Here is a 25,148-nt window from a genome sequence, read left to right as displayed (position 1 = left end):
GTGTTGTTGAAGATAGATCGTCTTGGGGGAACTCGCTTAGTTGATGGTAATCAGGATCAAACTGCTACAAAATACATGCAGCAGTCCCGGATGTTATACCCTTAGGATATCTCCACCAAATTATCACCGGGGAAAATAAGTGTCAAACTTTCCGGCAACAATAAAACATAAAAATGCTAACGATGGAATAGCACTTTATTATAAACTTAGGTCGGTAGGGCGAATTCTGGAAATCCAAAAATTGCACCCGAACAATCCGAAGCCTAGGAGTTAACTGATTAACAATGGTTCATGTAACATGTAAATAATAAAATATAACAATGGCAATTAGCACAATTCTGAGCAAGAGTGACAGATGGCTTAGGTGGAATATAGATGTTTTTATAAAAAATCACACCGTGATAAATACATCTGACTTAAGGGTTTTTGTAGCTGCGGAAAAGTTTCTGCTTGAAAAAAATTAAATCGGATAGATAATGCAGAGAGCTACAGGTCCAAGCTTCGATTTACGCCGCCGCTTTTTTGTTGCTCAGTTCAGGTATTATTTCTGATACTTATGTACAATGTAACTCCTATTATTGATACTTTATTTACCTTTTAAAAGTTCCAAAAGGCCGTTTGTGCATTAATACAGATGTAAAAATGGGAATCGTTTAAACCATAAAGGATTGTTTCGGGCCGTTGAATGGTAAATAAAGTATCAATAATCAGTAGTACAATAAATGATTAATTATGTGATACCATTCTAAAAGCAGGGGAAGACATAAACAACAAGAAATAATGCCTGAAGTAAGCGACAATAAACGGCGGCGTAAATCGAAGGTTTTTACAACGCTAGGGAACTGTAGCTGTCTGCTTTATCTCTATTAATTTTCTTCAGCAGAGTGCTATGGTTTAGCAACTATGATTTTTTCGTTGATGCTCTTCATGACCATGTATAGTAAAAACATTGACGTCATAATTTGACATTATAATGGCTATATAACAATTTGTGGCTACCAATTAAGTTTTTTAGACAATAAATTTTAGTCTTCTTTGTACATGTATATCCGGTCAAGCATTTATGTGTTTTAATTAGTTTATATGCATAAATACATATACCTTACTAACTTACCTGTATATCAACTTTCAATATTTATAGGCGTATGCATGTACAGACGTACTACAATATTACTGCCATCTGTATATTTATATTTTACGTCTCTTGGCAACTTATTCGATACTCCATAGCATGTCATTTCAAGTCGCCAGAGCTTGAACTCTTACTTCACGCATTACATATATATACTAGAGCTCAATCATGGTTTTAACAAACAAACATAGATACAAATGCGTTACAACCAAACTGTTCCCTTTTTGTAAAGGTGAGCAATTGGGCATGGTTTCATAAGTTGTTTTCATGAATTCCGTTGTGGCGTCTATTGTTTCGCTTTCTGTTTCATGGATCGTTGTGGGCATAGTGGTTATGTCAGGACAGGTCAAGTTTGCTGCTGATAGACTGACTAATGGAGTTCCCTTTAAGTTCTCAGGAGTGAGGCACCGTGGATTTCCGGCTAAAGTGACACTTCCAGATTTGACGAAATCAATAAGGCCTTGCAACTTGCAATCGCAGTCAAAAGGATTATTAAGAATATTCCTGGATAAAAAAAAATGTATCTGAATTCATGAATATCATTACCCTTTTTAAAAAATATTCGCTTACAGATAATATACATTTTTGTATAATTATTGACTGGGTATGAGGGCAACATATGATTTGTTGGACCTGAAGGTAAAAAATGTTTCCCAAGGCCGCATGCCAAGGGCAACATTTTCACCTTCAGGTCCAAAAAATCATATGTTGCCCGAATCCCAGTCTATAACTGTTTTGTTATACCCTTCACTGCTCACTTAAGATTGATCAATTAAAACATGCTATATTATCAATTATTTTATATGGAAAATTACGGCTTCTTCAGTAAATATAAAACATCAAGCTGAGAAAGAACAAAATCAATTATATATCTATTGTATCACAAAAATTATTTATTACAAAACATACTCTTCCCTTCTTCCTTACCTTGCTGCTAGCAACAACTCTTGTAGCTCTTAACTTCGGCTATTTTCGCGTCGCCGATATTGGACGATGATTAATTACTTGTGACGTAACAGACGAGTGACGTTGCGGTCTAACAATTCTTATGTAAGACCGGTCAATAGTGAAATTGTTAGACCGATGTAATAAACAGTTCTTTTGTTGCACTTTTTATAAGTAATAAATATATAGAATGATATTTATAAGGGTATAACAATATACAATATAACCCTTTTATGAGGTCGGGGCTTTTCTGTAAAGTCGATATATTTATGAATCGACCGAAAGAAAGGGCTATATTTGTTATATTTTTATTTAAATAAACAAAACAAATCCGATTTTTAAAAAGAATAAACTTCAGTTTTCGTCTCTCTTAACCATTTTATTGATGTTAACATATGCACTGTCATGACAGCACATTAAACATCGAAATTAAAAAAAATGCTGTTTTAACGGCATTGTGTATCTTTTATAAGTAATTAATAATTGAGGGAATGTTGAAAATTGAAATGCTAAATTTGTTTATGGTTTTTTTGTATAAATTTATGTTTAATGTATTAAGCATCTCTTATGTTATCAATGTACAGCAGATCCAAACTCAAGGCTTTTTACGTCTTACCCACTACTGGTTGTAACTCTGTATTTGATTGGATATTTTGTATCGTATAAAACGGATTTCCTACGTCACAATGACTCTTCGCGGTTTATAATTATTGTAAACTGCCCCAACCCAGTTCATACCGTATAAAATGGATAGCTATTAAATTCATTCCTTAAATATATAATTATGTTCTAAAACAGGGGAATATCTGCAGACTGAAAAGCACTGATAATTTTATAAGCAATGACGCCATATGTTTAAAACGGCGTCAGGAAAATGACGTAAATTAGAAAATTCCCTAATTTTTACAGAAAAAGGTATATACGAGGGGCGTTCAATAAATAATGTCATTGGGGATCGGAAAGAAACAAAAAAATGCTTTTTATGACTTAGTCTTAAGGATTTAACTAAAATAATCTCTTTCAATTAAAACGCATATCCATAACATTTTCATTCTATTTCTAATTGTTTTTCGAACACATTTTTGAGTATGACACTACGTATACTGGAATATGGCAGATCCTATAATTTGTTGTACTTGTTTTTTTCTTTCTGATAGATGTTTTTCTAAGTTTAGGAAATAAAACAAGTCAAAGGTTGAAAGATCTGGCATATTTTGTTGGTGTGACAAAACATTAACTTTCTGTTTATCCCCAAATCTCCTTTACTCTTCATAACCTGTGGGTTTGGACGCCGTCATGAAGACATTTAATGTAGTGAATTTCTCATTCTGTTTCCTTCTCTCATAAACCTTTAAATTTTTTTGCAAAAAAAAAATGTTTTCTAGACTCCTCCAGAAATTGAACTTCCTCCCGAATATGAATTTGAGCAACAAGACCAGTAATATTTAAGAAAATAGCATATAAAATTGTTTTATGCTCTTGCAATTCTTTGCTCTTCTTAGGCCTTTGCAGTTTCGTCAAGTGCATCTTATTGTAAATTTGTTTTGAGGGCTAAAATCAAAATGGATTCAAGTTTTTTTTATCTGTTAGAATTTCATACAAATGTGGATAAGTACAATTTTTGATTTTTTGAAATAATTATTTGGATATTCCTACACGCTGTCGTTTTCACTCATTTTTCAAAATATAGGGTAACCTTTGAGTATTAAACTTTTTTTTACTATAAAATGTTTCTTTAAAGCAGTATGAACTATCCCCAAAATGAATTTTATCAATTTTGCTATGTGTCTTAAAGTCAATAAAACATAATCAGTGATAATTTGTTGAAATTTCGCAAAATTACATCGGTTGTTGTAAGTCATTGTTGCCAAGGACGGTACCCATTTTTAATGCCTATTATATAATTTTTGTTTGTGGAAATCTGCTTGTTCACCTGTCTATAAAACATGCATTGGTTGCTGTAAATTTCACATATTTCAGTTCATATATTTTTGGGATATTAATAATTTTACAGCTGCTTTAATGAAGCGTTTAATTTTACTCTAGTTTACTGATTCTTGACCATACATTTTTTATGCAGTCTCTCGAATAACCCTTGTTTTCCAGCGTACCACGATGAAATAATGCGATGAAAAGTGGTCACACACACTGTTATCAATTCATCAAAGATTCAATAATGAGAGAAAGTCAAGCTTTATGTCATATTACTACTATGTTGTATGTCATTGAGCCAATGACATTATTAATTGAACAATATTGCTAATATTTAGTATTTTGATATAATGTGTAGAATGATAATATCAATGCAATTATAAATATTGTTCTTGAGCAGGCCTGTGCTATATGAATTTTATAGCTACAATTGTTAAAATTTTGTCTAATTTTGTCCCATTTCTGAGAAATGATACAAATTCCGCCAGTTTCAATCTAATTAAGATTCAACGTTAGATCTGCTCGCATACTCGTTACACTACATGCAACATATAACAACATCCCATAGTGTGTTACGTCAGAGCTCAAATTCTACCAACCAATCAAATCGTCGCCTGCAAAATCATCGTATATTTGTTGACGCGAATAAGTCTCGAGTTGTTCCGAATTTGACCTTTGACGTGACCCTCCATTGGACGTTGTTAGATGTTAGTGTAGCGAGTATGCGATCGGACCTAACACCTAATTTTAATTAGATTGCGCCAGTTTGTGACGTAATAAAAACAAAAATTGTAAATAACCTACTTTGAAACTATGATTTTTTTTTTTGTTAATTTATATTTCTCATATATAATTTATACAATTCAGCACATTTCAAGAATTTTTCAAAATATGATTTATGGGAGCTTAAAGATGCAATATACCGCATGTAGTCCTTTTATCAGTCTATCCGTACTGGCTACTGAAAAGATAATTAATGATATGCCCCTTTTTAATTGTTTTCATGAGAAACGTCAGGCCTAACACTTATATTGGGTGCTTTATTCCTTTGACATCTGTGTGGCCAACCAGAAGTCCAACCACTTTCAACAAATTAAGCCTTTCTTACATTATATTCTATATATCGCAAAATACGATGGATCTATCAGTATCCTAGTATGTGTCTGACCTTTACCAAAATTTTTCACGATTTTGATATTTTACGTGCCAGGTTTTCCTGGCGCGTGAAATTTCAAAATCGTTAAAAAAGCGTGGAAAACATTAGACATTTCGGACTACTGGGCAGTATCCTAGCCCCGTGAGTACTGTCGATGTATAAAAATGACTTCGAAGTGAAAATCATTACTTTCAGTCAAAAGTTCGTTTAAAATATAAAAAATCCAAAACATTGTCACATATGTATAAAAAAAGCTTATATCAAAGATTATATATTTTGAACATGGTCTCAACTTTCTTCCGACAAGTCAACAACAGTGCGACATCATATATTTTAAGCGTTATCAATATTGTTCAAACTTTGGTGGATTTAAACACCGAAAAATATATGTAATTTTGAACATCACAAAAACTTACAATTGGTTTAAGTTTGTCAAACCAACAAATGTGGTGTTCCTTATAGTCGCTATCTTGTTCTCATGCAGCTCTCTGGAAAAAAAAAATCAATTAACACGTTCTATTTTCTACTAGCTTCACAATATTAAAACATGGAATTTACACGGTATAAACTATGTTTATAGCATACAAAGCATCAAAGAAGAATAGATGCATGGGATATAATAATTTATTGCATGATAGTGAGAAAAAACATGAAGATTTCTTCGCCCATGAAAAATCATATTCCCTGCGGGCTTTGCCCTTGGGGAATATGTTATTTCATAGACGAAGAAGTCTTCATGTCTCCCTCACTATCATGCAATAAATTGTTTATTATACCGAATTGAGCACAATGTAGGAAGTATAAAAATCCAACGAATTAAGTAAATATTTGATGACAATACGAAACACATGAATTAAGAGCAACACTACTAGTCGCCCTTCATAAAAAACATTCCTTCTTGACAAGTCAGACGAGTGTAATTTAAACCCAGTAACATTAAAACTTCTCCTATGTAAACACTTCAGATTCTAGATATATATTTTTATTGTACACTTTTGAATCGACACAGTCATAATTCAATAGTACATGTAACCATCTCAGTCGCCGCAATGCGGGCGTTGCCCTCTGGAAACACGTCCACATTGAAGAAATTCGACAGTCACATGATATGATTTTATTTTACTAGCTATTATTTATATGAGGTATAATAAAATAAACAGGATGAATGACATTCGAAATTTGTTTTAAATAACGAACTTACAGTTTCTCTAATTTTGTCAAATCATTGAACGCTTTATCCTCAATTGTGGTTATGTTGTTGTTGTTTAGAAACCTGTAAGAAATTGAAAAGAGTAAATGTCAAGTTGTAGTATGTTTCACACTAAAAAACTAATTACAATTTTTGCTCATTCTTTTAGAACATCATTATTTTGAAAATCAATCACGTGAATAATTCTTACAAGCTTCAATATAAAGGTCTGGACGATTTCCAAATATGGAATTCAAGAACGATAATTGAAAGCTGCTATAAATATACATAATATAGACCTAATTATTTTTCTGTCCAATCAGACAACAGCAATTTTACACATTCCAAAACATACTTTAAAAGAACAAAAAGAAAACACGTGATTGTGTTTATTTCCTCAAAAAGATTTTTTTAGCAAAAAATCTCTAGAAGTTAAGATGAAAACGTTTGAAGAATAAGGTATTCCCAACATATTTACTAGTACCTTGAACAACCTTGACATTTTTATCTCGGAAAAGAAAGAAAAATATGCAGGATACTGTGTAATCGTTTACTGAGGAATAAATAACACCAGGAAGTTCTTATCAAGTTCAATTGTAACATTTACCAGAATATACTCTATGCTGGTAAGTATAATTTTGCTTAGCCATCCGATTTTCATCGATGATGCTAAAATTCCATGTGTATAGATCCACACCACACAAGTGTTTATCGTATCGTAAAATATCACGGATTTCATGATCGCGTTTTATCCTAATATCTTACCTTGCATACCAAAACCTGCATGGACGGTTTTGTTATAAACACTCAAAAAATAATTTAGACTGTTATTCATTCGATAAGATTTTTACATCAGGCCCTAAAACTGAATTTTTTTTTATTCTTATCAATGTTTAACGTAAGTTAAACTTTTGGGATTGATACCTCCTAGTGATCGACATATTTTTAATCCAACTTAAAAGGTTTTTTAAGCTTTCAAGTCGTGTTTGTTCACGGTAAAATTGTGATAAATATTACATTTTTTCCTGTTATTTGATTGGTCATATTTTTTATTCTGTGTATTTAAAGCATAACATTTACAAAAAAAATGTAAACATGTACAATTTCAACTTTTTTTTTATCCATCAATGTGAATAACGTATTTCGTATTAATTTATCCTTTGAATAATAAAATGTAGCTACTTCACACATATATCAATTAAATATACTGAGTTATTTCTATCAAATTGTTTGTTATTAATGTTTGAGTCATCCTTAAAAATCATCCATAAGACTGTAATACGATATATCGTTCATGAATTTGTTGAATCAAAACAGAGAATAAACCTTAGGTAAATTTAAACTCCAAAAAATTCTGTCCGAGATAATCTAATTTGAACTTTAGAAACTTACAAGCTCTTTAAGTTTGTCAAACCAATAAAGGTGCCCTTCTTTATTGTCATTATTTTGTTCTCAAACAGCCATCTGAAAAAAAGTGATTGTCTACAGCAAGTTTCTTTCCCACGCGAAATAATTTTCCTTCATAAAAAAATTAAAAGTTTAAAGTCAATTATTATGTACGTAAATAAGTCTTCCTAGCTTTACAATGTCAGTACATGGAGATGACACGGAATAAACTGAAAAAACTAGGCTAAGCTTTATATAAACCGCGAAGCTTCCATGAAGTTTGAATGCATGAAATATTGTTTGGAATATTGATATCCCCAAAATATTTTGAATAAAAAAAGCTCAATAAAATCTTTCTAATTTAGTCAAATTATTGAATTAATCAATGCATTGGCTATTACAGGTTTGAGGATTGATATCTCAAAAATAATTTAAGGAAAAAAAACACAAACAGACATTTTTGTTAAGAAATCAGCAATATTTCTCATATATTTACATTCAAATTGGTTTCCTGAATAATGTTTACTAAGTATAATTTGAGAATTTAATAAGATTTTGTCATAAGGTTAACAATTTGTTCAAAATTTTGTATGGAATTATGTAGAAAGCAAAACAAAGTATCATATCTAAGCAACAAGGAAAATGTACGATTTCTTTAAAGAACTATATGCGGTATATTGCATATATTTGCCCCCACAAAAGTCAAATTTTGAAAATTTTCTGAAATGTGCTGAATTCAATCAATTGTATGAGAAATATAAATTACCAGAAAATATTATAGTTTCAAAGCAGTGTATTCACAATTTTTGTTTTTATGACGTCACAAACTAGTGCGATTTTATATCCTTTTTCAGAAAGAGGACAAAATGGACAAAATTTCAACAATTTTAGCTTTAAAATTTATAGAGCGCAAGTTTGTTCAGGAACAATATTGACCTATTTCGTTGATATTATCATTCTACACATTATATCAAAATATTGAACACACATGCGCTCGGTACTTTTACTCAAAATATCGATGAAATATGTACATTTTTCTATAAAATTCATTAAAAATGGAAATTTACGTCATGTTTGTGACGTCAATGCGTACATATGGCGTCATTACGAAAATATTCAGTGCTTTGAAGTCAGCATATACTCCCCTGTTTAAGAACTTAATTAAATATATCTCCATTAAAGTTTGATTTGGGGGGCAAATATTGGTTATTACCGAATAAAGTTCTTTCAGGGATTTATTATTAATGGCATTTCAAATCAAAATCAGTCCAAAAATATACATCAATCCATGCATCATGAATTTATTTATTTCAATTAAAAAGGTACCCTTAAATAACGAAATATATGGAGAACTTTCGAGCGAATATTTAAAAACTTTATTTATGAATTTGAAGCAACTTAAACAGTTAAACTAGAGACACCTTGAAGGGGTTGCGATCTGTTGATGAACATTTGATTTGATTATATTGAAATATTCATATGTACAGAATGTACATAATGACGTTCTGAATCTTCGGTAAGAGGATGGAATGTGTTTTACGACACTAGGTATGGTGCCTATATACATGTACATATAAAGTTTTCAAAGAAAAATATCTCGTATAAAGTGTTTTCCGTGCATTAAAAAAAATTAAATGATAAACCTACATCAATTAAATGATTACGGTACGGTGCAACTAGCAATCATAATGTTACCTAAAAGTGTGAAGAAAAAAAAATACTTGTCTTTGTTTTCATGCGTAAAGTCCAGCTATGGTCTGGGAGGGATATGAATATTCGACGCAAAAGTACTGTCATTAAGAGATGAATACTAGTAAATGGTCGGCCTTAAAAAAGTCGATAAATCTATTTGATTAAAGTTTTTGAATTAAATGTGCTTAATTCAATAAATTGTATGAGAAATATAAATTAACAGAAAATATTATAGTTTCAAAGCAGTTTTCACTCCACAAACTGTATTTTATATCCTTTTTCAGCAAAATGTTTACAATTTTAGTCACACGCATATTTCAAAATCATTCTGCACATTATATCAAAATATTGAGTTTTACTGTGTAATTTTTCTGTAAAATTCATAAAAAACTGAAATTGTCACAGTCAAACAGCTAGCCGAATGAAGAACCCTGGAAATTACAGTCTCTCAAACTTTGTCAAATCATTGAATGAATCAACTAAGTGGGTATTTTAGTCTGGGAAATTTATATTCAAGAAGAATTTTTAGTAACGAACTTACAATAACTCATTTTTGCAAAGTAGAATGCGTTATCTTCTATTGCAATTATGCTTTTCTGGTTTGTTCTTCTTTATTTTAGATCGGGATTGAACTTGTGAAAATGGCGACTTCACCATTTCGCTAATATTGAATTATGGATATATTGAAATAATTTGCATTGTCCCCTGAATTTCAATATATCCGGAGTAGGCTGTGCATTGGATGAATCAATATATAGAAAAAATTATAGTTTTGAAAATTGGTCTTGAAAAACCAATTTTTCATGACAAACTTACGATCTCTCACATTTTGTCAAATCCTAACATGAATCAATGCATGGGATATTATGGTTTCAAGCATTAATATTCAAGAATTTTTAATAACGAACTTACAGCATCTCTAATTTTGTCAAATTATTGAAAGCGTTATCCTCTATTGTCGTTAAGCTGTTGTAGGAAAAAAACCTGAAAGAATTTTTGAAGAGCGAATGTCAGTTTATGTCACCCTAAAAATTCATTAAAAATTCTAATTCTTTACGAAATCTTTAACTATGTAAAGCATCAATAACATGAATAATTCGTACTAGTCTCACATTTTAGTCCTAAATCCATAAAGAATGCAATGTACATATGTCATACATTTCAAGTAAATCAAGTGAGTTACATCTATCATATTGTTTGTTATCAAGGTTCGGGCCATCATTTAAATAAAAAATCCAAAATTCGATGCTTGCAATCGTTGAATCAAAACACAGTTTAAAAAACGTTGATAAATTTATACTCAAGAAACATCTGTATTCAGGAATTAATAGAATAAAAAACTTACAAATACTTTATGTTTGTCAAACCAATAAATGCGTTCTCTTTTATTGTGATTATCTTGTTACTGTCCAGAGATCTGAAAAAAGCAATTACATTATCACGTTAAAATTGCTACAAGCTTCACGATGTCAATACATGGGATTCACATATTATAAACTGAGTGTGAGCGGTTTACGCTATTGACAATAGAATTTCACGTACCAAAACTTTACTTTAAACGAGATTTTTTTCACTCTTGTTTTATAAAATGTTTATCAATAGTTTGCCCCTTTTTAGAAATTGTCTGTACAAAGAGCATGGGATGCTCAGTCCTCCATGGCACCTGATCCCAACTCTGATGTTTTGTAGGTCCTTGTTTGCTCTGCCCCTATTTGTATTGTTTTATAGACTTTTGATCTTAGAAAAATGTTCGTTATCTTCATATGTTAGAGATAAAATACAAACACTAAAGGCTTCTTAAATTGTTTAAAAACAGAGAAGAAAAATATTGAATATTTCAAAACTACTTACGGTAAACAAAGTAAATGACGGAAGAAAGTGTACTTTAAGATATTTATATTTTGTACATTTGTTCCATTTCTAAGAAACGGAGCTAACATATTATCACATGACAGAAAACGACCATAGATTACGACAGCAATGATACCTGGCGTCCTTAGTTAAATAAAGTTTTGAAATCTACACTTAAATATAAAAATAAAGGATAAATAATTTGATCTTTTTTGACCAGAAGTGAAGTATTGTCAATTGACGAAAAATAAGGCCGTCTACAAGCAATTTCTGAACAATTTTATACGACATTTTTATGATGTCATTAGCGCCGTCTCTTTGATTCAAAAGAAACTTTACTTCTATGATTTATTAGGATTAAATTCTCACGATTTTTAAAATAAACGCTGATGGTTTAGAAGACAAACAATGGACCTACAAAATATACAATAAAACATCATTTATTGATATTTCAAAATCCTTGAAGTCAGCTTGGCAAAGAACAAAAAGACAATGTAACGATGGATCAGTGATTTTTCATAAACTTCATGATTTTTTTTTTTTTATATCTATCGTTTTACATGCAAGGCGATGTTTCAGCGTAACATATTCTGCCTAAACCAAAATCTTACTCACCGGTGTAAACCAGGGATAGGTTAATTGAAAAAAAAAAGTAATTTAAAATGACTGTAACTAATTACCTGTTTTAAGTAATTGGAAGTAATTTGTAATTTAACATTTTTTCAATTACTTGTAATTGTAATTCAATAAATTACACTTTTTCAATTGTATTCAATAACTTTATATACTACACATTCATGATATATTGTCAACACTTCTTCCTCATTTTACTTTTTTAATTTCATTGTAAAATATATCCTCAGTCCTTTAATTATTCAAATGTCCTTCTAGCTTAAGAAAGGAAAAACTTTTGATATGATAATTTTTTTTACATCTATACAGATTTATATGATTTAAATTTGTATCTTTTAAAGTTATGTTCTGTACAAGTATTATTTATTGAGTAAAATGTTCAACATAAAAGGAAATTAAGATATTCAAGTATAAAGCCTTCAAAGGAAAATTTTAATTTGAGGGTTTCAGTTGCAACTCATTTTAATGACTTTTATTCAAATATCATAAGCCATGCAATTTGTGTACATGTAGGTCTTGTGTGGAGAAATCTGCACCAAACTGATCTCGGATGTTTCTTAAATTATTTGAATATAAGTTAAAAATTAAACAACAAAGATTTACAAGACCTATTGCAAAAAATGTCTTGTATTGTTTGCGCATATATAGACTAAGCTTATATGCAAATGAACAACGTCCTGCATCTTCACTGACAAAAAGTTATAAAATTTTACAACAAAAGTAATTTAATTAATGACGTATACTTTTGCAAAGTATTTGTACTTTAATTAAATACACATTTTAGAAAGTCTGTCATTTGATTGTAATTCAATTGAAGAAAAAGTCAATGTAATTGTAATTTAATTAATTACCCTTTAAAGTAATTGACCATTTCCCTGGTGCAGACAACATCAGTCTCTTATATGAATTATGGGATATGCTTTATACCTTAATACTTACAGTCGACACACGTTGCTGGGGAGAGTAGTAGGTACCTGTGTTAATGCTCTATTCGTGCAATCCGCTTGCTGTCCAGAGCAGGCGGCTGTATCACTACAGGTACACGGGCTACAGGCTTCGATCAGAGTTTCAAATAATGAAGTGCAGAAAACCAACACCCACAGTGTTAAATTCATGGTTCAAACCTGTATGCTATGTCTTCGAGTAATTCAAACTCGTACAATGTCAAACAATTTCGTATATTTGTCGAGGACATCACCCATCCTGTAGATGCACCTAAATACGGATGTACTAGAGGCCATAAGTTTACATTACGTTTACATAAAGGTACACGTGTGTATGTAAATATACACATGAGGATATAATAAACTCACCTAGCCCTGTACAAAGTCAGATTTCATTAATAATTATCTTCATTAAAAACAAAAGCAATATTTTTTTGTTGTATTTAAAAGCTTTAGATATCAGGAAAACCACAGAGAAGTAGAATATATGATTTCAGAGACATCTGAATACTTGATATCGCGATTACTTAACTTAGTGGAACTCTTTCGCGTAGGAGGTAGGAATCGTCTGTTGGGTGGGGGCAATGTGCTATTCAATACAATGCAAGATCGATCATTGTAGCATTTATAAGGACTTAAGTAAAAAATCCTGGTTTAGACAATCGCTGGATATATGAATGTCCTAAATTGTCACATTTTTAACGATATTTTTAATTAAGCGGGCTCTTCTCGTTAAATTTTCATTGAATTCATTTTTATATATTTACAATTACCATTTGGAGTTCAATATCTGGCAAAACATCGTGATTTCGTTAAATTGTTCGAATCATTCGTTTATTGTAAACAATGTCTTTGCCCCCAGAAATTTAGACTTTTCCCCCCCCGCAAAAGAGCGGTAGTAAGTTAGATAACTGCAGGTACTCATTGGTTATATAACGTATTACCTAAGGTCTTTAGATGAATCACAATTAGCAATATAATTGTAAGATGTTTTGTAGGGTTTATGGCATCTTTTCCCCCTTCCATCCATTTTTTATGAGATCACATAGCAAAAAGTATAAGTTTACATGATTTCAACTTTTCATCCATCAACTTCCCTTACTAATACAACAATATACCTTCACCACTTACATACGGGGTATATATCTCCCAGTTGATTCGACACACAAGAGTATGCTCTACGTATGAACAATTTCTAAAACAAGGTAAAGTATTAACAAACAAGTTGTCTGAAACTGAAATATCAGCAGTTTTGTTTAAAGTCATCATTTGGTAAGTTTTGTTGTCGATACATCGGACTTGTCAGAAAATACAATTTATTACATGTATAAAGTCAAATGCAGACTGGCGTTATACATACTGACTGTTACATTGTAGGTATTCGCCATTATATGCACATTGTATTGACGACGTATTAGTCTCTTATTTCCGATCATAAAAAGGAGCAGGTGGCGGATGTGATCGGTTGGCATGGATGCTCATTTCTCGGTTTTACCTGATCCCTCCTCTGATCATTTGGAGATCCGTTCTTGCTCTCCTCTAATTTGTACTGTTTCATGGACTTTTGAGGTTGAATACTGTTCATTATCTCAATATAATTCATTGGTTGATTGCATGATGTGACACGGGGCCTCTGTTTTTAACAATTTTTTAAGGAACCGTTGCTACCTTATTTTTTTTATAAACTTACGTCAATGGCAACCGAAATTCGAACTCACGACCCTTCGATCACAGAGCTAGCGTTCTACCCACTTAGCTACCGGAGCAATATTTGATAAGATCGAAACATATGGAGATAGGGAACAATTTTTCAAGATTAAAACTCCATCAAACAATACAAAACAGGAGCAGAGCAAACACGGACCTCCAAAAGATGGAAACTTGTGCCACAAAGTAGTGAGCATCCCCCGACCAGTCACACTCGCCCTGTGCTCCATGTCATGATCGGGAAATAACGGAAAAAATCATATCAATTCAGTGTATAAATAAAGGACAAACAATTCGTACGAAAAAGTCAATAATTTACCTCGTTTTAGAAATTGTTCATACGTAGATCAAGCTCTTGTGTATCGAATCAACTGAGATATATAAACTCCGTATGCAGGTGATGAAGGTATATTGCTGCATAAGGAAGAGAAGTTGACGATATAAAATTAAAATCATCATGTTATCACAGAGCTTCGTCGTTAGATTACCATTAATGTCTTTTTTCAAGTAAAATATCCAAATATAAAACAGATATACATGTATTTCAGATTCTGTGGTATCTTTTATCAAAAGCTCACTAGGATATATCGTATCGACTTAACGCTGAACACGACCTGTAAAGAGGCATAGCCATTTTCGATATCTTTATCTATGAAACATCAACACCAGGGTATACTCTTAAGATTCGTCACACCTGACCGCATTATTGTCACGGGTATTGTCATTGAATGACGACCTGTGTTCGTGCTGGTTATCTTGCATTACCTTTGTTTACATTTTATTGCAGTTACATGCATCTGTGTTTGTTTGTATACTGCACTGGTCTGTACAACTATAATTGTAAGTTTCTTTGGTATCTTACTTTGCTGCATTAGAGGAAGTATTGCGTTATTATTGTCGCTACCAAGTGCTGTATAGCATACGTCCGTCTACACATGTGTCGACTGATTACACTGAAAAAAGAAGACCTGTCCTTTATATAGGGGTTTGCAGGTATAACAATTCTTCGAACAAAAATGGCGGACACATTCCATTAAGATTTAATGGAAATTACAATTGTAAATTAACAATATGTCGTCGATGTATCTAAATGTCGAGTTAAAGGGCACAGCAAGTGCTACATGTATCTTCTTTTTTCAAACTCAAGCATCTTTTTATTATGGACATCAGAGTAAATGTGTGTATAATCAGAATGTTTTTAACAAAATAATTTTGCTTATGACCAATAACAAGGTAAGTAAATTTACGAGTTCCATTTTTATTGAAAAAGCAGCTGTCAAGATAAGATACCTAATACTTATAATTGATACATTTTCAGCTGTATCAGAGAATAGTATTCAATTATTTCTTACTAGATATGTATGAAACGAACGGATTAAAACCTATCCCTCCAACTGTCCAGATTTTCTAACAAATTTAATATACATATGGCAATATACTTTCAGTGTAGCCAAATGTAATGAGTCACTGCATTGGCTAATGTGTTCAAGAAGCAACCAGAACTGACATTTTTTTTTACTTCGTAATAAGAGTACAATGTCATGCATATTAATTTTTATAAATTAAATAAAATGTAAAAAAAATTCTTAAATATCTTAATTGTAACTTAAAACAAGAGGGGATCATTTCACGATACAAATGGTAATTGAGGTTGTCAAACGCACATACAAGAATTAAACTTTGAGAAGTAAAATGTCGACCAGCATTTGAAGCATTATGTTATCAAATACAGTTTAAATCCTTTTTTTCTAATTATTACAACACTGAAATATTCAGATGTAGTTTTATATGGGAATCGTCACTTGTACATCATTCATTCAAAAGATGTTGTATGTGACGAAGTAAAGATGAAATAATTAGATTTGAAAGAGAATTCAGTAATTTACAACATTGCATACAATAATATTATTGTTTGAATTTTGGATCCCTAGAAGAAATAACAAGACACTCAATGACCCAGTTCCTGTTTTATTTAGCTGTCGGATACCACGTCCGCTCAGGGACTATGTCCTGGTCATTTCTGCAAATCATGATTATACACCATGCACATATCGCTAAGTATTTATGTTTTTACGTTTTTGAATATTTAATATATGATTTAGATTTAGTTTCCAAACATGATTTCTAAGTTTTTTGTCTCAACTTAGAGACTTCTACTTTTTTGCGTGCACGACTTGTAATTTGAAATTGCTTCTTTTTGTGATGCTAGCTTACAAAAACAAGCAGAAGATTATGGTCCTAAAATCAATGTAACATGTGAAATAAATGAACAAACACACTGTGATACCGAAGTTGTCTTATGTAATAAATTTTGAAAACGAACTACGCATATTTCACCGATAAAAATTTAGTAAGTACATGTATGCTTTATTTCATATTTTTTTTACGATCAACATTCGATTGGAATACACTTGTCAAGGAAAACAATGACAATGTTTACATATCAAAGGAAAACATACAGATAAAACAACTGAAGTAACATCGTGTTTATAGAGGTACATGTAAATGAATACGCAGGCCAGCGTGTATCCATCGGGGCGTTCACAGCCAATATACCCAACATCAATTTTACCTGAGGAAAACTAAATTTTTTAAGCATAATTAAATTAAATATATAATGAAATAGAAAAAGCAGCAGGAACAAAATTAATATTATAGATTCTTTATGAAAATTGGTTTTCCTGAATACGCGACGAGGTTTAACATCTTTTTGTTCAATTTTTTATAAACAAATATCTTGAAAAATATTCCTAACGAGTAAATTTAATTTCCACGGGTGATAATCAAACAAAGTAGGTTTTGTGTATAACGTGAAATAAAACAATACATTAATGTGTGAAAAGTTTGAAAGCTATATGTTCTAGATATAACAGGTAAAACAAGCATTAAAAAATCTAATACGGTCTTTTTATTTTGTCTATTTTACAATGTCCAACTGAGAAAAAGATGGACACATTTTCTTGAAAGTATAGACCTTCATTAATTAACAAACAAAGGGTGTGATAAAAATTTATTTCATATTTGCTGTTATTGTTTAAAGTACTTTATTCGTTTCTAGTAAAAAAAAAATGAATGTTAAATTAATATATAATATAAATTAATATAAAAAATAAAGATGTCAATGAGAAATGATTGGATTGTTTTTTTGCTTAATTGAGTTGCATTCATATAGAAGGTTGCGTAAACAATTGTATAAATTATTTTAAGCATATTCCTTTATTCCATCAAATACTTTTTTTCATTCGACAAATACTTGATCTAATAAGTGACTCAAAAAAATCCAATTGTACGCACTTCTTACTTTAACTGTTTAAAAACTAAAAAGTAACCATTTTACTCTACACGTAGATCCTAATAAAATAACAAAGAAAGATAATATTTCATTTAATTAAATTTCATTTTAATATTATAAAGTCGGTCACGTGATCAATTCTATAACGCCTCAAGGGAGCTAAAGTCGATTCACAATATAGATGTTATATAGCTCACAATAAGTTATGTTATCAGTTGGAACAGACAACACACACTAATTCTCTTCCTTCAACATAAGGTGGACATTTCAGAGCGCCACATCTGGCCTCTACAGGATAAAATAGGTGGCCATTTCTACTTGTCTGGCCGCCATCTAAAGCATCCGGTTGCTTGTCTACACATGAGTACGTTGTTCCAGCATGTTGATTGTAGAACCCCGCCATAAGATAACCTTCGTACTCCAATGTCCAGCCTTTATAACACGTATTTCTTGCTGTAAATAATTGTCAAAAAAAATATATTTATGTATTTGTAAGTTAAATGGGTATTTCCTTATGAAATTCACACGTTTATATGTACTTAAGTTCTGTTCTGTACAAAATAAAAATAAAAGATTCAAACCAGAAAGGATACATTTATTAGATTTTAAGTGCCATTTATTATGGTATCTAGCTAGGTTAGAAGAAAGTGATCCCTTAATTACTATCCAGATCACACATTATTATACACATACTTATTCATAATTAATAAATATGAAATATACAGGGATGTAGTCACGGGGGCTTTATCCGGGTTTTGTTGTTTGTTTATCTGTAATTAAGATTTTGCCTATCTGAGAGCTTCTTGGAATTATAATTTTTGTAATATGAAATAGTTATATCATAATTTGAATTTACGTGAAATCCCTAAATGCCATTTAAACAATAAAAATGACTATTTGTAAAATAAATAAATAATTTTTATCAATTTTGAATTCTCTATCAGTTAAATCTCACAACAATCCCTACTTCTTGTAATTTGACTCGGTGAGGATCCTGTATATCAAAATGTTCTTAAATTAAACTATCAGCGAAATTCTTAAACAAGTAGTTCTTCTTAATTGATTATCAGAGAGTTTCCTCAATGTGTATCATAATTCAGTTTCAGTGCAATCTTCATTTGTCTAGTATCAATAATTTGTCTAACTTTTAAGAACTTTGAATGTATTACATGTACTAGTAATTGTATTTGGTCGGTTTTTACATTTCACCATGAAATGCTGTTATAATTCAAACAGAAGCAAATAACACCATTAAGTTTTCTTTATGCAATTGCAACCTGTAAAAGGACCCTGGAAAAGGATTTAGAGTACTAAATTCCCTAACCTGGAAACACTTTCACTACCGATCTACTTCGAACAAGACAAACAGCACACGGTACGTCGTGATTATGGTACGCTGTAAGGTAGCCCGTGAAGGTGTATGTTTGGTACTCCGCCCCGTATACGTAAGCCCTATCCCCATCATTTCCATCCGTATAGATCCCCCACTCTGGATCCCTGGGTAAACAAAGAGTGTCTACAGCCGCTCCTCTATCACCCCCATGTGATCCTCCGGCAAATCCTATTACAAACATGAACATATTTATGTTCTTTTGATTTTGAATAACTACATGTATATAGGATATCCAGCAATCACAAATAATCTTAATCAATGTATTTGTGTCTATTGAGTGTTATATACATGCGTATAAATGTATAATTTTGATAAAGACAACTTGTTAGTTTTTTTTATGTACTTATGATTAAGGTACTGTTTAAATATTATAATTGATGTACTGGGAATTTTTAATTGAAAATTAATTGTTTAATTTGATCTTCAGAAAGGGCACTGCTGCACGTGTTTGTAATTTCTCAAACTTAACATCTCTATCTCCATCCCACGGTATCAATGCTATTAGCTCATAATTGTTATCAGGTTTATGGTCAGATCTTAGACTGATTTTTCTTTGAATTTGTTATGCTTATTCAATTTGTTTCCTGTGTTATAAAATAGTGTCATTGAGCTTTCCCCTACCTTTACTACTGTCTTTAAACTTGTTTCATTGGTTCATTTATGAAATGTGGGAGGAGTTGTCAAAGATGAGACGTGCGTGTATTTTCTGTAATTCACTCTCACTTTTGGAAAATTTGTGTAAAAATGTTATTTTTGGACTTGAATAAATTCTAAACTTTATCCAGGAATTATTATTTCAACAACGTGATTATCATTTCAAAACAATATAATAATTACATGAGATAGATCTAGACTTGGTGGATTTACCAGAATAAATTAATTCTGCATTAGGAGGACACGTTTTCTTCCCCCATCTTGTGTAAACACTGCTTCTATATCTTGTATCTGCAAAAATTGAAAAAAATATCATTACATTGCATTGTTTGAGATGTGATTAGAAAAAATTATGTCATGTGACTAATGTGTATGCTTAACTAGTCAATTTGTGATTAACTGATTTTGTTTTAAGCTTAGCTAATTAATTGTTATATAACTTTTTGTAATATGCATTATAGATTATATTCTTAGTCATTTGTTATTTGAATAAATGACAGTTTCACACAATTGTGTTTTTAATGATTTTATAGAAGAGGTTAAGCAAAAATGAGCTTCGAATAGCCAGAATTGTCTTGTCGCATTATCAGGAAAATTTGTGGATATGAATAAAGCTTATTTTAAACAATATTATACCACATAACAAAACTTGGGACCGTTTACGCTTTTATACATCGCTTTGTAGTTTATAGCAGCGTAAACTTCCCCAAAATTTGTTTTATCGTATAACATTGGTTCAAATAAGCTTCATAGTAGACATTATGACACAATTTTCCCTCGAAAAATGGCTTAACATTTAGCATATTTTGTAAGTGCAGTAGTATGCGTTTCACGTTACACATTGTGACGTAGGTATCTTATGTTATATGATATAAAATAAATCTTTTATCAAACCTAATGACATTTTACAGCTAAATTTAAATTATGTATAATAATATATAGATTCTTAAAGTTAAGGACATATGTATGACTCACGATAGCGCACCTTCATTTCGGACACCACCATTCACTTTTCCCTCCAATATTTTCACAGCTTTTACGATTTCAGTGGTGAAGCTTTTGAAATTTTGTTTTAAAGCTTCTACCTGATGGGACGCTTGTCCTGCTAAGTAACCCTGTAATATATCTTTACAACTGGTTGTCTGGGTATCCCCATTTACCGTGTGAAGAAGCAATAAAATGCAGAAGGAAAGCCCCTTCATCTGCGAAATAAACAACAAAATTTGATGCATTAATTGATATTAATATATTTTCTTGAATGATTTTGATTTGAAATGGCAATTCACAATACCTTAAATATAGAGAAATCTTAATTTTTCTTTTTTTTGCTTAAGTATGTGATTTTTTGACGTTTAATAAAAACATGTAATTCAATTCTCTAAATTTATTTTTACAAAATGTTTACCTTATGACATACGATTGCAAAATTCTTCCACTTTACTTGGCAAACAGTATTCAGGTATTCAATTTTAATATAAATCTGTGAGAAATATTGCAGATTGATGAAAATTGTGCTTGTTTTTATCATTTATACATACGAGGGTTGTAAGAAAAGATCACAGACAAGTTCTATTGTGAGTGCACTATATCCATGAAAACGGAAAAAAAACTTTCGAGATAAAATATTCACCTATTTCCAAATGATGATAAAAAATGTAGCATTCTCTGGTGATCATTAAAAGATAATGCTATTTTAATTTGCTCAAACATCCTTCACGGAGCATGCTTCTTTTTCGTACGTTTACAAAAAATGACTCTTTATTGATATAAAAATGCACAATTGTAGCTGAAAAAGATGTATGATATTTTACCTGTCGCTAAAGAATTCACGAAACGTCACTTTTTAAGAGAAAATTTGAAATAAATTTGAGGGTTTTATAGTCATTTATAAATGATCAACCCGGAAAAAAACAAAGCCATAAGTTGGAACTTCACCGCAGGTGACCAAAATATGTGTGTAGACAGGAAAACGTCTTAAAAGAGACTAAAATGCTTCAAGATGCTCTTGGGAATTTCCTACACGTACAAAGGACAAAAGTTTTCATATGGTAGTAGCTTTATAAGAATGGAAGAATAAACATTTTGAATGACTAACTCAATCGATGCCTCAACACCCTACTTATCGCATGGACGTTGGGCCTACATGATTTTGCATAGTTTCCATACCTTACCGATTTACTGCATAGACATTTATATTAAGATCTCAATATGTTCCAAAACGGCACATATATATATACGATTATAGAAGGAAGATAAGATGTCTTGATACACATATTCAATTTTAAAGAATATAATAGACAAGAAAAGTCTGAAGATTTAGTGAAAGATCTCTAGAACTACGAGAAAGCAAAACGGGTTGAAATCTGGCTGTCACATCTTTTAACGTGAAGTGATTGCTCCAAGAATTCAAGAATCCTATGATCTTATAGTGAAAATCGATGTAAATTTAAAGATTTTAGTAAATGGACCTGGTTTTTTACATACTAATAAACAAAAGGTAGGAATTTATTCAGACATAAGTCATACTTTATAGTACAAAATAGATTTTCCGTAAATCAATGTGTCCGCAAACTTTCTTAACAACATGCGTATACTTTTAAATATAAGGCAACATTTTATTTCATGCTGAAAATTTATTATTTTATGCTATGAATAACGTACCGATATACTATCATGTGGGTGTGTAATAAGGAGATTCCATCCTGAGCTTTTAAACAGATTTTAGTTTGGACATTTATTTCTACAATTCTACATCTTTTTTAAGTTTTAACACTAAATCTGGTTCCTTCAATCCAAATTAAACTACATCCAATGAATTTAAATCCATTCAAAAAAGATTCAGCAAGAAACTACATTTTGTGGCGGAAGTTTCTTTAATCAATCAAATGATCAATTTTCTCCTTTGATATAATTACAGAACTGTTTATATGCAGTGAAATGTTTTATGCAGGTTATGAGATCTCTATTTCATTATTTTGTATAAATTCCTTCAATTCATTTTGAAAAATACGGTAAAATATATTTTGAAAGTCCAGGATAAATTTGAGGCAACTGTTGCATTAAATAAACACCTTTTATTGATATCTAAAAAACTAACATCATAGACCCCCTCTTTTGTTTTCCTTCTCTGAATATATAAGTTAACTTAGATCAATTAAAACTCTATGATAATTTTCTTGCTCGTAAAATTTTCAATACCAGAAAAAGCCCATTAATTCCTGATCATGACAAGGAGGACACGGCGGGTGTGACCGGTCAACAGGGGATGCTCACCTATCCATGGTTCCTGATCTCACCTCTGAAGTTTTGGAGGTCCGGGTTTGCTCTGCTTCTATCTTGCATTGTTTATGGACTTTGATATTGAATACTGTTCATTATCTCCATATCCCTCATGTACTATAGCGCCAAAAGTAGTACATTGACCTCCCTTTTTTGTTTTGATTTTTAATCAAGATATGTGTGAAAAAACTAAAAGTATACTTGACAAAAATTTCTAGGACTTTGAATATCAGAGTCCAACATCGTTAGGAAACAAACTGAAGAAGAGGGGAGATGGTAAAAAATGAATACCTACAATTATGACAAACACTATTATAACACGGAGGATACTTTTCTAGACAGAATGGATGGACTAATCACTGAAGCTTGCAAATTTAAACTCTTAACTTTTCGGACGATAATGTAGGTATGCTTTAAGATTTCCTATTTTGTAATTGTTAATTTGATCACTAGCAGGCAATAGTTCATTAACAGTAGACTTGTCAGGTCCAGTTTTAAAAGCTATCTAATTGAAAGATTTCTTACATGTAAACAATGGGCTCTTAAATCAATGTTACTCGTGGTTTAATACATTTAGTGTTTTGTACTTTTAATGCGTTTAGTGGTATAATTAATACATAAATCAAATTGTTAAAAATTAAATGATTTTATTTGTTAGTGTTCTAAATGCTGTTTCATGCAATCAATGCTTCCACGTTTATGCATTTTTTTCTCTCTCAAAATTAATACTTGCATCAACAAAGATTTGAAATTTTTACGATTCAAACCATGCAATCTTAGTATAGATGTAATGCAATTTTTTGATATCATGTTTTCTCACAGTTCTATAACTTATCTATTCTCTAGGAAATTGTGGCAATCATTATTTAAAGCCCCTGTTTCATTTCAAAGAATTTTAAGTACTTGATTATGTTAATTCAAAGCATCTAAATATTTTTTCATAGAAACTGCACTTACTGACAACATTTTAAAAAATATGATTATTTTATTCATTTTCTTAACTACTCGTATAAGTTCAACAAATATTTAACGACATTACCTTCAGTTGCAAATAATCCCAGTGATAGTCTAGAGGACATAAGAAATTAAGATTTTTTCCACAAATAAGAAAATTTTTACCCTAATTTGACTCTAAATGTCCATTGCTAAAAAGGACAACGCATTAGAAAGTATTCACAAAGGATATAAATCGTTTGCAACGCAGAATTTTATTTATTGATCTATCAAATAGTCAATTACATTACAACCATTCATCTAATAAAACTAATTTGCTTGTAATTAATCCACAGAGTCACAAAGAAGACATAGGTCGATCACATATGCACTCCGTCTTTGTCTTATTTTTAAAGACTTTTATGTAGCCTATAGCTACTTCCGGTCCAGTGTTATCTGACCGAGTATGATAGATGTAATTGTAAACATACCTAAAAATATGCAGATCGAAATTTACGTTTTTTCTGAAGTCTATTTTAGTGAGAGGCTATGACAGATAGAGTTGTTGTTAATTAGAAAGACCTAGACTGAACTACATTTTGTACAGGTCGTGATCTGGTGTCCCTTTTCTCTGCGATTGATTTGAAAATGTCTCATCATATACCCACTGGTTTGTTTTATCTATCAGTTTGAATTATTGTAACTAACAAAAAGCCCGGCAACGTTAGTTTAACTTACAATGAAAAAAAATGTGTTTGAGACTGAAAACCATTGTTGTATTTGACATTCAATAAATCACAATAGTATATAAAAGTGTTTACAAATACTTAACTTTGAGAATAAAAAAAACATGGGTGATTATGTTATACAAGTATCTGTCATGAATTCGCATAACTATACAACTCTTAAGCTTTAGAGTTAAACAAAAAAAAAAAAAAAAAAAAAAAATAAGTAACTGAGTCTGATAGTAAAAATGAGTTTTAGTCCATTTTGAATTTTTGTCAAAAAGTGGAAGATTGGGCGATATCAT

At 31.1% G+C, this 25,148-nt stretch overlaps 2 protein-coding genes across 2 annotated transcripts; both read right to left on the bottom strand.

The window, feature by feature from the left end:
- Positions 1 to 975: 975 nt before the first annotated feature.
- Positions 976 to 14,445, bottom strand: LOC134274960 (slit homolog 1 protein-like). The gene is made up of 5 exons (XM_062757200.1): positions 14,356 to 14,445; positions 10,839 to 10,849; positions 6,367 to 6,438; positions 5,582 to 5,653; positions 976 to 1,636 (listed from the first exon to the last, which is right to left on the bottom strand). Exons 1-5 carry the CDS (start codon positions 14,443 to 14,445, stop codon positions 1,288 to 1,290), a joined length of 594 nt encoding a protein of 197 aa, XP_062613184.1. The 3' UTR covers positions 976 to 1,287.
- Positions 14,446 to 18,070: 3,625 nt separating this feature from the next.
- LOC134274970 (short-chain collagen C4-like) lies at positions 18,071 to 21,108 on the bottom strand. Its single transcript, XM_062757217.1, has 4 exons — positions 20,892 to 21,108; positions 20,120 to 20,197; positions 19,184 to 19,420; positions 18,071 to 18,312 (listed from the first exon to the last, which is right to left on the bottom strand). The coding sequence occupies exons 1-4, from the start codon at positions 21,106 to 21,108 to the stop codon at positions 18,071 to 18,073; spliced, it is 774 nt and encodes a 257-aa protein (XP_062613201.1).
- Positions 21,109 to 25,148: the final 4,040 nt, after the last annotated feature.

This window comes from Saccostrea cucullata, unplaced genomic scaffold (assembly GCF_032062105.1).
Source record: "Saccostrea cucullata isolate Sc308-1 unplaced genomic scaffold, CSIRO_AGI_Scuc_v1 ctg147, whole genome shotgun sequence".
Lineage (NCBI taxonomy): Eukaryota > Metazoa > Mollusca > Bivalvia > Ostreida > Ostreidae > Saccostrea > Saccostrea cuccullata.
Note: the sequence above shows the minus strand (reverse complement) of the source record. Positions and strands in the feature narration are given on the sequence as shown.